The sequence below is a fragment of the Sebastes umbrosus genome, chromosome 7, assembly GCF_015220745.1.
Source record: "Sebastes umbrosus isolate fSebUmb1 chromosome 7, fSebUmb1.pri, whole genome shotgun sequence".
In the NCBI taxonomy this organism is placed as follows: Eukaryota; Metazoa; Chordata; class Actinopteri; order Perciformes; family Sebastidae; genus Sebastes; species Sebastes umbrosus.
This window is the reverse complement of record NC_051275.1, coordinates 26,975,496-26,988,088: the sequence shown is the minus strand read 5'-3', so window position 1 is coordinate 26,988,088 and position 12,593 is coordinate 26,975,496. Positions and strand designations below refer to the sequence as shown.

At 39.0% G+C, this 12,593-nt stretch overlaps 1 protein-coding gene across 1 annotated transcript; it reads left to right on the top strand.

Annotated features, from left to right (window-relative positions):
* The first annotated feature begins 1,756 nt into the window (after positions 1–1,756).
* On the top strand, positions 1,757–12,536 carry tbrg1 (transforming growth factor beta regulator 1). The gene is made up of 15 exons (XM_037775557.1): positions 1,757–1,945; positions 2,161–2,292; positions 4,443–4,500; positions 4,607–4,689; positions 4,830–4,866; positions 5,232–5,294; positions 7,149–7,385; positions 7,553–7,623; positions 7,914–8,155; positions 8,245–8,381; positions 8,716–8,862; positions 8,986–9,083; positions 9,221–9,331; positions 11,227–11,372; positions 11,983–12,536. Exons 2-15 carry the CDS (start codon positions 2,174–2,176, stop codon positions 12,069–12,071), a joined length of 1,638 nt encoding a protein of 545 aa, XP_037631485.1. The 5' UTR covers positions 1,757–1,945; positions 2,161–2,173; the 3' UTR covers positions 12,072–12,536.
* The last annotated feature ends 57 nt before the right edge of the window (positions 12,537–12,593 follow it).

The following is a 12,593-nucleotide window of genomic DNA, read 5'->3' as shown; positions in this document are numbered from 1 at the left end:
TCATTTCTAACAGTCAGCATGAATTTAAAAGACTTTGTAGTTGGTTGTAAGTCTGGCATATACTGTATATGCTCTGTGAGATTTCCCTGTAATCTGTTCTTTGTTCTCTGCACATAAAACAACCACACATACATTTAAGTCTACACCGCATAGGCTACTGTAGGTCATGATGAAGAATGTATTTGGAAACACTGAAGGTGCCAGAAAGAGGAAAAACTGAAACTCATTTTTGAGAGAATGTGTTTTGGGGCGTTATCTTGACCATAAGGAGAGTTTTTCGGATCACAAAGTTCTCAGTTAACGGCTGCCGGAGCAGAAGCACAATGTCCTTCGACTACTGATGGTGTGTGGAGGTCAGCTATGACAGGACTCTACATACAAAACGCCGAATGGAGAAACATGATCCTTTAGTACTTCTAGATATCCTGTGACCTGAACGATAATTTGACTGGGTTTAGTTACATTTTACTTCAATAACAGAGTAAATATAGAGAAATATACACCCAATTTAGATTTTTTTTTTTTGGTACTTTAATATGTTGTAACACAGACGACTGCTTCTCTAAAGTGCAGTTTATAGATTCAATCTTGCACTGATGACATCATCCTGAGCCATTCTTTCACTGATGTGAATTTTGGTTTGATGTTACGTTACACTCAGATATTAATCAGAAAATGACACAAATTCTTAGTCAAATCGCCAGAGTTTTCAATGTCCAAGGAGTTATCTCGTTATCTAAAATAGCATAAGGGTCAAATTTTAGCTTGAATGATGTTCAGAAATGATGTAAAGATTTGCAGTTGAGAAACGATTGAATATGCCTAAAATCTAAATATAATTATAGCCTATCAACAGTAAGGTAAAAAAAATAGCTTTTGTAAACTTTGTGTTCAGATTAAAAGCAGAAAACTAGTACTCACATCTTTTATTTAAGTTAAAGTAGCAATTCCACAGTGTAAAAACACGCTGTTACAAGTAAAAGTCCTGTATTCAAAATGTTACTTAGGTAAAAGTACAAAAGTATTAGCATCAAAATATACTTAAAGTAACAAAAGTAAAAGTACCTATTGCAGAATAATTATGTTATTGGATTATAATTATTGATGCATTAATGTGTTCATCACTTTAATGTTGCAGCTGGTAAATGTGGGGCTAATTTTAATTACTTTATATACTGCCAGGTATCTTAATCCATAACAATATATCATTATTTATTAGTTGATTTTTATTTTGTATTAATAATCAGAATCTGCAAATTATCTAATTTTGTCAAATAAATGACAAAAGTAGAAATTTTTTCATCCATGCATCCAAATGGAGGAAAATGAAAACCCTATTTTTCGTTTTCAAAAGGGACCTTGTGAACAATCATCTCAGTGCTTTAAGACTAATGAAAGGACAACATGCAAAGTGTCTCAGAGCTTATGAAGAACTGAACATATATGATGATGACCCCTAGAGCTGTTATGGAAGAGTGCAGTCTTATTATTATTTATTTATGCATTTATTTTTTTGTTCTTTTAATTATTTTCTACCCTCTTTTATATTTGTTATTATATTACTTTAGATATTAATGTTATTTTATAAGTGTTTAGATTACAATGCCTTAATGTTTGTAAATGAATAATAGAAAAATAGAAGGAAAAAAAACGGATATCCGGTAAATGCTCCCACGAAAAAATGTCCGACGCGAGCAACTGACTTTAGTTCCTCTATCTACTTACATATTTCCCGTCCATATACTCTCGTTTTTTAACATATTACAACAATATTCTTTTTCCATACAAAGATGTAGTTTTTATCACGACTGAAGCTCCTGCTAAGTAGTTAGCTTTTATCCACTCCGTGTGTAAACAATGAGACGACTGAAGGTTCCGGTTTGACACACGACGGAAACAAACAAACCGGAGCACGAACTGAAAGAAGTGGGTTTGCTGCACTGAGGTGAGTTTGTTTACTTCTAGCTGAACCTTAAACTCTTCTATTTATAATATGTTATTAGCAGCTTTGAGCAATCAGCAGCTTCTCTAATGTTACACTGAAGATGCAGGCTTCTGTGTTGCTGATGTTATTCTAGTTGTGTGCATGAGGAGGAACATGTGAGTCAGTTAGATGAGACATAAAGAGATAATACATGTGTTAATGTTTCTTCTCTGCAGGTCCCCGTCTCTTATGGATTCACTCAACACTTTTGAATCTGAGATGGAGGCTGATGGACAGGGCAACTACTCTCTGTTTCCTGCTCTGGACAGCATTGCAAGTCTGTCTGGGACCACAGAGACTCTGGAGAGGTTGTTCAACATATATACACTGGAAAAAAAAAGTTTGGAAACTTGTGTTTGGTGGATTATTTCTCTGTTGTTACAATGCTAATTGGCATTGTATTTTACATCGTTGGAAAGCCTGTTTATTTACCTTCACAATGATGTCCAACTTGTAAGGATCATGCATTTGTGGGATGAGCAGCACAGCTGATTATGTGGGGAGCGCCCAAGAAAAATTTGCCAAAATGCTCTGCCAATGGTAAACAGTGTATTCTCCTGTTGGTGTCGACTCTTGTTTTGAGTTGTTTGGTGGATTGGATGATTGAACTCTATCAGTAACAAGGAACAAACAAAACATATTGGCAATTTTACACTTTATTCATTTAATCCACCGTCAGAAGCCTCAGTAGCGGTGGAAGATCCATACGCAGCCACAACAGCCTGGCACCTCCTCCTCATGCTGGTCACCAACCTGGTCACACGTTGCTGTGGGATGGCGTTCCATTCCTCAACCAGGATTCGTTGCAGGTCAGCCAGGGTTGTTGTGTTGGTCACTCTAACACGTACAGCACCCGCAAGCTGATCCTACAAGTGTTGAGTTGGGTTGAGGTTTGGACTCTTGGCAGGCCGTTCCATTCTCTCTACTCCCACATTGTGGAGGTAGTCTGTGATAACCCTGGCTCTGTGGGGGCGAGCGTTGTCATCCTGGAGGATGAAGTTAGGTCCCAGATTGTGGAGATATGGGATCGCCACTGGCTGCAGAATCTCATCCCGATATCTCACTGTGTTCTGGGTGGCTGTGGTCCTTTATGATGCTGTGTGCCTTCTGCAGGCATCGCTGATGAAAGATGTCCTGAATGTCTGGTAGACCGTTGCGGCTGTGGTTAGAACGGTTCCCGTACCAGACTGGGATGTAGCCCGTCAGCAGGCTTTCGATGGTGCACCTGTAGAAGTTCGTGAGGATGCTGGCGTTCATGCCTAACTTCTGCAATCTTCTCAGGAAGTAGAGCAACTAGCCAGCTTTCTTAGTCACTGTGTCCGTGTGTAGTGTCCACGAGAGCTCCTCGCTGATGTGCACACTGAGGAATTTGAAATGCTATTGTTGTCCTGGCACCAGCTGTGTAGTGTCTTCACTTCCTCTCTGAAAGCCGTCTCATCAATGTCCGAGAGGAGACCCAGGATGGTTGTGTCGTGAGCCGAGCCAACTTAAAGATGACATTTTAGCTGTGCTTTGCAGTACAGTCTCAATTCTCACCACCTGGGGCCTGCCCATCAGGAAGCTGTATATTCAGTCCAAGATAAGCGAGCTTAGTGACATGTTTTGAGGGAATAATAGTGTTAAATGCCGAGCTGTAGTCACACATATGTATTCCCTTTGTCCAGGTGGGTGAGTGCAGTGTGTGTTGCCAAGGCGAATGCATCATCCCTGGACCTGTTTGGTTTATATGCAAACTGCTGAGATTCCAAGGTGTCGGGAAGAGAGGAGCAGATGTGGGTTTTGAGTAGTCGCTCCAAGCACTTTGTGATGACTGATGTCAGTGCGACAGGGCGGTAGTTGTTTAAACAAGAGGCGACTGGTTTCTTGGGACAGGAACAATTGTGGATGTCTTGAAGAGGGTGGGGACCACAGACTGACTCCGGGAGAGGTTGAAAATGTTGGTGAACACCTCTGCCAGAACAGTGTCAGAACAATGTCTATGTTTTTCTCTTTGTAGTCTGTGATGCAGTATAATCCACTCAACATGCGTCTGGGGTCAGAGCTGTGGTAGTTGGATTCCAAAGTGTGCCAAAATGAGAGTGTATAGTCACTGGGTGTAGTTTTGTGCTCACAGGGAATCACATTATAAAACAGATTTGATTCAATGATTTAATACCAAACTGTCTCCTAAACAACAGTGGAGAAGTGCTTTGCAATTCTGAACTGTCTTTTTTTGGCTGAGTCACATCATTTGGTATCAAGCGATCACACACAATATTCAAAATATATACACAGTACCTCCTACGGCGCAATCGCAGTTGCCAGCATTATTCATTTTCTTTTGCTGTTTTACTACTTATTGAAATATGGATCGATATCTGCCCTAAAATTTTGATTTCACAAGTAATGATTTCCAAAGTGCCAATAAATCAAGTAATAATGCTACACTGGATGATACCAAACTTTTTTCTATTTGCAGCGAACCACCAAGTGAAATAGCAGAGAAGCCAAACCTCACATGGCTGGATGCTGCACAGGTATCTGCTATTTATTCATCATATTTCACTTTAATGTTATTAATAACATTTAACACAATCAACTGCTGTGATAGTGTTTTTTTGTTCCTCCTTTTTTCTCATGTAGATTGTCTTGGAAGAAGCTGGACGTCCCATGCACATAAAGGAGATTAAACAGAGAATCATCGACAGGGGGCTTGTTCAATCCAAGTACAGCAATTCTCTCAATTTACCACACATATTATTGCCCATTGCGCTCATATGTTAAGCCAAATCATGAATTTCTTGAGTAAACTTGTTCCTCAGTCTACATTTAGACTCTGCTTATCTTGTTGTTCTCTCCTTGGCAGTGCAAAATCCAGCCTGGAGGCCGTCATGTACCGAGAGGTAAGGAGGACGTTCAAGACGCAGTCTGACAGCAACCTCTGCTGTTGAGTTTAATAACCTGCACCTCCATTTAACATTTGTGTTGATACAGTACATGCATCATCTGTATTTCTGTTGCTGTTTATTTTTCTTTCTCCATGTTTTTCCATCCTGCTTCTTTGACCTTATTTCACTTCAACTTTAAAAAAGAGGCAGACATCTCTGCGCTGTTGTCAGAACAAAGGATGCTCTGTGCTCCGACGCCTTGAACCTGCTGTATCTAATAATAATGGTGGAATTCATCTAAAATGACCCCCAGCTTTTGGGGAATCAAATTTGGCTTTTCCAGCCGCGTGCATTGGCCTCAGTCTCACATTATGTTTCAGACACAAAAAGGCAGCAGGAGATTCAAGAGGATTGAGAACAGAAACGGAGTCTTTGCACTGCTGGTGAGTTAAATGGGACACTAATGCCTATTTCACACAAAACCCAAATATGTAAAGGGATACTGAAAATGCATTTGACCTTTTATGCCAGACTATTGGTCATGGAGAAATACTGAGGCGTTGCTGTTCACACAAGACCTGGGTCCAGAACTGTAGTTATATAATATACAACTGTATTCATTAAAAGTGGTAGGTGCAGGGTTTTTGCAGTGGAGATTCAATGCTACATGCAGGGTTCAACATTAATGTTGATCGGGCAAGTGGGTCAGAAATCTACTTGCTCAAAGTCAGTCTTTACTTGCTCCTTTACAACTTGATGTATTTATTAGCAGTTATCAAATAACACCAAAGACTAAAGTTAATTGTCATGTTTAATCTTTATCTAAGTAAATAAACCCGGGAATGCCACCCCATATAACCCTGTTTCCAGGATAATAGTAATGCTCGGTTGCGCTTCAGCTCATAAACTTTGTATTTAACCGCCGTCATTTTCTCTCAGTGTTGTGCAACTCTCAACAGAGATGAGACGAAAGCGAGAAGGCTCACTCCTTAGCTACTTTCATTATCAGCTCCAGTTGTGAGTTGCTGGATTTATTAGCACGAAGTGGCATTTTACTTGCCCCAGGCACGCGGGCAATCCTTATTGTTGAGCCCTGTATACGGCACTCTGATAAGCTGGTGTAATGTCATATCTGCTATTTATCTCCTTACCTTATTAAAATTTGATTAAAGGACATGAGGGGTAATGCATCTGCATGATCCAGAAGAGACGCTAGAAGTCACTCCTAATATCTAATTATAGCTACAGTAAGCATTACATAATCCCTTAATACTCCTTTAACTACTATAGTAGCCATATTTACATCCTTGAAGCTGAGCTGCAGAGTTGACAGACTGTTTCAGAGTGAAAAGGGATATAACTGTAAAAGGAGAATCCTCTCGGAGGAGTTCTGAGATAAATTCAGAGTATAAATAAAATCTGTATTTGAATTTCTTCAGTTTCGAAGCTCTCGTGCACATTTTGTTTTCAGTAACTTTCATTGTTTGTCATGCAGCAGTTTAAGTGTGAGCTCCATCAGTGTTGTTTTATCGTTTACATTTGAGTCTGTATTTTCATCTGTCATCCTGAAGACTACACACACGGAGGACGGAAACTACCAAAATAAAAAAAAAAAAGATAAATAAATAAATAAATGACTCGATAAATAAATAGATATGCCATTAAATGTACCAAAAATAATATAAAAAATAGATGTAGGCACTAATTAATTGATAAAATGTGACATAAATTGATTTTTCTGTTTTAATTTTTCTTCTTTATTTATTTACCTTTGTATTATCTACTCTTCTATTTAATTTTTCATTTATTTATTTATTTTTATTAACTTTTAAATAAATAATATATAATAATTTTCTATTTATTTTAAATTTCTTTTTAATTATTCATTATTAAATTATTTATTTATTTATACATGATTTACCTTTGCATTTTTCCCCCTATTTATTTCCCCAAACTTATTTATTTCTGTATTCTTTTCTTTATAAATTTGTTTATGCATTTCTGCCTCATTATGCAAATGAGTTGGCTGTCATTCAACGTGTATCATGGGGACAGAGTAAAAAAGAAATATCAATTTATGTCACATTTTATGAATTAATTAATGCCTATATCTGTTTTTAATATTATTTTTGATCCATTTTATGGCATATTTATTTATTTATCGAGTAAATTAATTTATTTATTCAGTCAATGTTTTTATTTTGGCAGGTTGTGTCCTCCGTACACACAAGCATTATCTGCCTCGGGTCCTGCTGGTGCACATGAGCAGATCTCTGTCTTCCTCTGTTTCCTCACAGACGGATGAGGAGAGGCAGCAGGCCCTGCAGGCCTTCACCACCCAGTCTTTCCTCGGCTCTCCGCAGCACAATACCATCTCCAGTTCTGGCTCAGGAGCCTCGGCGCCCGCCTTCCCATCGCCCACCAGTTCCTCAGAGCACAGGACCAAGATGAAGAGAGGTCCTCGGAAGAAACAAAATGAAAAGTACCACCTCAAGTACCTCAGACTGCGCAAAGCTGCCCGCACCATGATATTTGTGAGTAAACTATTGACTCTTAAAAAGCTATGACTAGTCATATATATTTTAAGTTTTCTTTCACATCATGCACATATGGTATGGTGTTGTCAAATTGTTATTGGTGAGAACATTTACCCGTTTAGATGCACGCCTCTTTAATTATCTGTGTTATAATACTGTTACAGGAGAATGCAGCTCTCTGTGATGAAGTTGCCCACTTGGAGGAGAAGTTTCTGAGAGCTAAGGAGGAGCGGAGGTGAGTGGACATCTTTCAGCTATGCTTATGCTCCCTATAATGTTCTAGAAATGTATGTGTTCAGCAAGGACCTTCTTATTAATCTCAATTAATCCAGGTTTTTGCTCTTGTACATGATGGATGTGCTGTTGTGATTCTAAAAAGTGGGGCTTCGTGATAGTCAAGTGCCACTTTGTGCACCTTTGTCATGTCATGTCACCTTTAACCTCTTCCATTCCTTGAGGGCTGAAGTGGAAAAGGTTAAAAAAGAAACATGAATCATTGATATTCATATTAATTCTCATTTCCAGGTTTTTACTGAAGTCGTTGTTGCAGTATCAGTCTTTGTCAGAGGGAGAGATGCTGCCAACACCCAGCTCAAGCTCTCATCCACCGGTGCCGCCTGCAGCATTAACCTCAGGCCCTGCGGGGGCTTCTGGCCTTTCTGGGGGTCACAACCTGGCATCAGTGGTGTCAACAGGGGAAGAGGGACTTCTTAAAAAACCCAAGAAGGAAAGGAAAGAGCGAGGCAGGGAAAATGGGAAGGAGGAACGTGAGTTCTACGGTCAAGTATATTTGTGATTTGAATGGCTTACATTCACCTTACAAGACTCATTATTTTATCCTCTCATGTTTCTTCAGTTCCAAAGAAGATGTCGAAGAAGAGAAAGCTCGCAGACGGGTCTCGGAAACTGGTGCAGCCCATCCCTCTGGACTCGTCCGGTCGTCCCGTCTTCCCCATTGTACTGGGAGGTTTAACCGTCTACAGCCTGGGAGAGGTCAGTGTCCGGTTTGACTCACATGTCATAGCTTAAATAATGTATAAATACAAAATAACAGTATTGTGTGAGTCTGTTCTTTCTTACATGATAATCCCTATGTTTCTTAAAATCAGGCTCTTCACTTCTCTGCTATGATAGCGAGCTAGACAGCTCTTTTGAGTCCCTTGTGAGGATATTAACAATTATCCTTATAATGAAAATTGCGATCCGCAAAATCCTGTATCGTCCCATCCCTACTGTCCATTAGATGGGAGTTCACTAAATAAATAATGTCTATAACAGCCTCTCTAAAGTGTGTTTTACCTAATGTAAACTTGTGGCTGCTCTTCAGATCATCACAGACAGGATGTTGTTCCATGATGAGTGTGCAATCTACCCGGTTGGCTTCTGCAGCACTCGAGTCTTTGCCAGCATGAAAAACCCCGAACAGCAGTGCCTCTACACCTGCCAGATCAAGGACGGGGGAGCAGGTCCACAGGTACGCACACAGTCGTTACCCAAGTCCATCATCATTCTTTTGACCCTCGTTTTCAGATGTAAATAGTATATTAAAGAAAATAAAGATGATTTTGACACATGCAATCCAATATTGTCCCCTCAGTTTGAGATTGTGCCTGAAGAAGATCCTCAGAACGCCATCGTGGCCTCATCAGCCCTGACGTGCCACTCAAATCTGCTGAAGGCCATCGCGTCTGTCAGGTACCAAAGTTCACCACAAAGGCTTGTGATAATTGTGATGATTGGTGTTAGTCTAGAAAAAGTCCACCATATGTCCAAGATAAATATTTTCAGAAAGCCAAGTCAACTTTATTTTATAACTTTTTAACTTTTCTTAGTTCCAGGTCGGTGGCGCCCATCGTACCGTCAGGAGCCGACTTCTTTGGCTTCTCTCACCCGACCATCCAGAACCTCATCCAGAGTTGTCCTGGAGCTCGCAAATGTAGCAAGTAAATTCAACACACAACACGCACTTAGCACGCAGACACTATCATTTTAAAGATATGAATGAGATTTGTTTTCATCTTAGACTTCAACTGTAAAGCACAAGACTTGTTGTACTCAGTAATGTTTTCATTACTGAAACAAGAACTTACTGTAGGTTGTGTGGTAACTTTAGGAAAACCAGTCCACCGGGACTAAAAGGGGATTTTACAGATGGGCCATTTAATTACAATAATTATTATAAACTGTAACATATTTTCCAACCTGTTTTCCCAGATGCAAAGCATTAATATGATGATCTTTCAAGACATTGAATAATTTTAAACTTTCCTTAGAAAGTAAACATTGACAAGTCAGGAGTAACATTTAAGGAAACGTGTGGACTTAGTTATGCAGAGTGAATTTATATTTTGTTGCAACCTGATTTATCTAGTATTTATTTAACCATAAACCTTCTAACTGAAGATGAAAGATATAAAGAAAATATTCTATTATATTAAACATTGAATGATATAATATATTCCAATCATGTTGGTATATTTTACACACCTTTACTGTACCTTTAACACTCTGCAAGGTGCTCTTAAAGACCTAAGACTTATACTAAATGCTGATAAAACAACGTTTTTTTCAGAGCCAGAGCTATAGACCAGAGGTTCTCAATCTTATTTCAGCCATGGACCCCTTACAAAATAGAGAATCCCTTGGAATAGTTTTAATAGCCTGTTGTTTTACACTTCTATAATCTTAGTTATGTGAAAGAACAAAACCAGAGAATGTACTTGAAAGATATTAGACATCAAACACATTTGCAGATTTTTCAAGAGTTATAGATTTGTTAGATCAGAATGTAATTTATGAACTGTAATACTGTACATTTAAATATTATTTGTTGAACTATGAAGCCTTTTGTAAAAAAAATTATATGATGATTTAAATGAATGAATTTGACAACCCCCTGGCAGACTGCCATGGACCCCACGTTGAGAATCACTGCTATAGACTATACTGGTCTAAATATTTCTACTGCGAACGGACTTCTGATTGAGAGTCAAAGAATAAAAATATCTCTCATTCAAATTTCACATCCATAATATTGTGTGCCAACTCGAAAGGTTGTCTATTTCTACAGGAATAAAACCATCTTTCAAACATTTTGTAGAAAAAGTGTTGTTGAGGACGTTTTCGTGTCAGTTTTGTACTACAGTGATTTATAGGAACGCATCCTCTTCAACTTCTGGACTCGGTCTATGATTCTGCCTTGAGATTTATCACCGGTGATATCTGTGGTACACATCATTGTATTTTATATGACAAGGTCTGGTGGTCCTCTCTCCAAGAGAGACGTGATACTCACCGGTATCTTTTTATCTATAAAGCCCTTACCGGTAAATTACCATATAACCTCTCAGAACTGCCGTCACTCAGAAGGGTTTTATCAGACACGCTCTACTGGCGGTCTCCTGCGAACTACGTCTGAACTTGGAAAAACTGCTTTTAATGTTAGTGCTTGTGACTCCTGGAACTAAATACAGCAACTCCTTAAAATCAATTCACTCAGACCTTTTGGACATTTTAGAAATTTTAATTTCCCAACTTCTGCTTATCTTAAATATCCGAATGTATCTATCAAATTACTTTTCCTAATCCAAGTTTTAAAGGCTTTTATTATTTTTATAATGATACTGCATCTTCTCTGTTTGTATATCTCATTGTTGTTCTGTTTTCCTTTTCTTTGTTTTGTAATCGACTCAATGTAAACGAGGGTTGCCCCTCAATGATCTCTCGAGTATAAATAAAGGTTGAATGAATGAATGAACACACAAAGGTTCAACCAGCTTATATTCACTATGAATTTAGATTTCTGAATGAATAGATGTTTTTCTTTGTTTTTATTTAGCTACCGATGGATACGTTTTGAGGTGTGTCGCAGCAGTGACGGCCAGGTTCCTCACAGCCTATCAGAGGACGACGCCTCGGTCAACTTTGAGGCCTACCAGAGACACCAGGGCTTTGAAGACAACATCAAGACGGAGCACATAACAGGTTGCTATATATATATATCAGTTTTCCATATTGCCGATGTGTTTATCTTGGCTGTAGTGTAGATTACCTCATGTTTTGTTATGCCCGTTACATTTACAGCACCTTGATTATTGCATTTATTAAACAAGCAGTATAGGCTGGTTCCTATGTGTCCATTAATCATGTATGAGCCAGGGTAGCCTTCAGGTTTAACAGCTGGGTTTGTGGCTAGGACATCACAGGTTAGAATCCCTTGGTGGGGAAACAAATAAAAACTGTGTCTTCTTGCTGTCAAAATGTCTGAGCGGAGCAGTGAAGCTGCTCAGTTATACGTTGCTCTGCGGGAGTGTGTGTGAATAACCCTCCTTAACCAACTGCTCCTCCAGGCCTCTACTGTAAATAATATATCATAAATGTGGCTAGGTTAGCTGAAAAATAAAAGTGCACTCTCTTACAGGAGTCACAGTGTGTAAGTATTAGGATTTCAAAATAAAAGCATGGCCAAAATGCCAAATATTTCACAGTACTTCTAGTTTTGTTATCTCTTGTATTTTCTAATGCTGACATGACGGTCGCTCAGCACTGACAGTGACTCTTCTACTATTTATTTTATCCATCTGTCTTTCCTCAGGACAGGCACCACCATCCCCTAGCTCCTCTCATCAGCACCACCTGACCTCCCCGACCATGAAGCCCTCCACCTCATATTTCAGCTCCTGATTCGACAAGTGCGAGGTCATATGTGACCTCAATTCTCGAGAACTTTCACTCTTACTTTCAAAGCCGACAATGTTTGTCCACCTTTTCCATCCTGGTTCGGTACTTCAGGAAACAGAAGTGTACGGTGACTCAAACCTTTGATATTCATCCCAGACCAAAGAACGTATATTGCTAAGAAGTGAAAGTCAATTGGTCGTTCCATTGCAACGTCAGCGCCCAGCAGCAAAGCTATGCCTCCGCCATTTTGGACTGAAAGCGACTACGTCTGCTACAAAGTGCCGTACAAAAGTAAAACAAAATTAATTTTATTCTATTGTTGTAATTTTAATATCTCTACCAAAATGGTCTGTGTTGAACAAAAAAAAATATATATAAATATGCATACTAGTATAAATATTTATTTATTAAACTTTTTTGCCCAGTCGCTTCCCAGAGGAGCATAAAGTGAGCGATGGACATAAATGGAAGTTAAAAAAATCCAGCACACAGATTTTTAGAGCAATCTCAAACTTTTTCATGTCA

Coding starts and splice junctions, on each gene's coding strand:
- tbrg1 (XM_037775557.1), top strand. CDS start 2,174: ATGGATTCACTCAACACTTTTGAATCTGAGATGGAGGCTGATGGACAG. Junction 7,386..7,552: donor CTGCCCGCACCATGATATTT/GTGAGTAAACTA, acceptor ATACTGTTACAG/GAGAATGCAGCTCTCTGTGA. Junction 7,624..7,913: donor AGAGCTAAGGAGGAGCGGAG/GTGAGTGGACAT, acceptor TCTCATTTCCAG/GTTTTTACTGAAGTCGTTGT.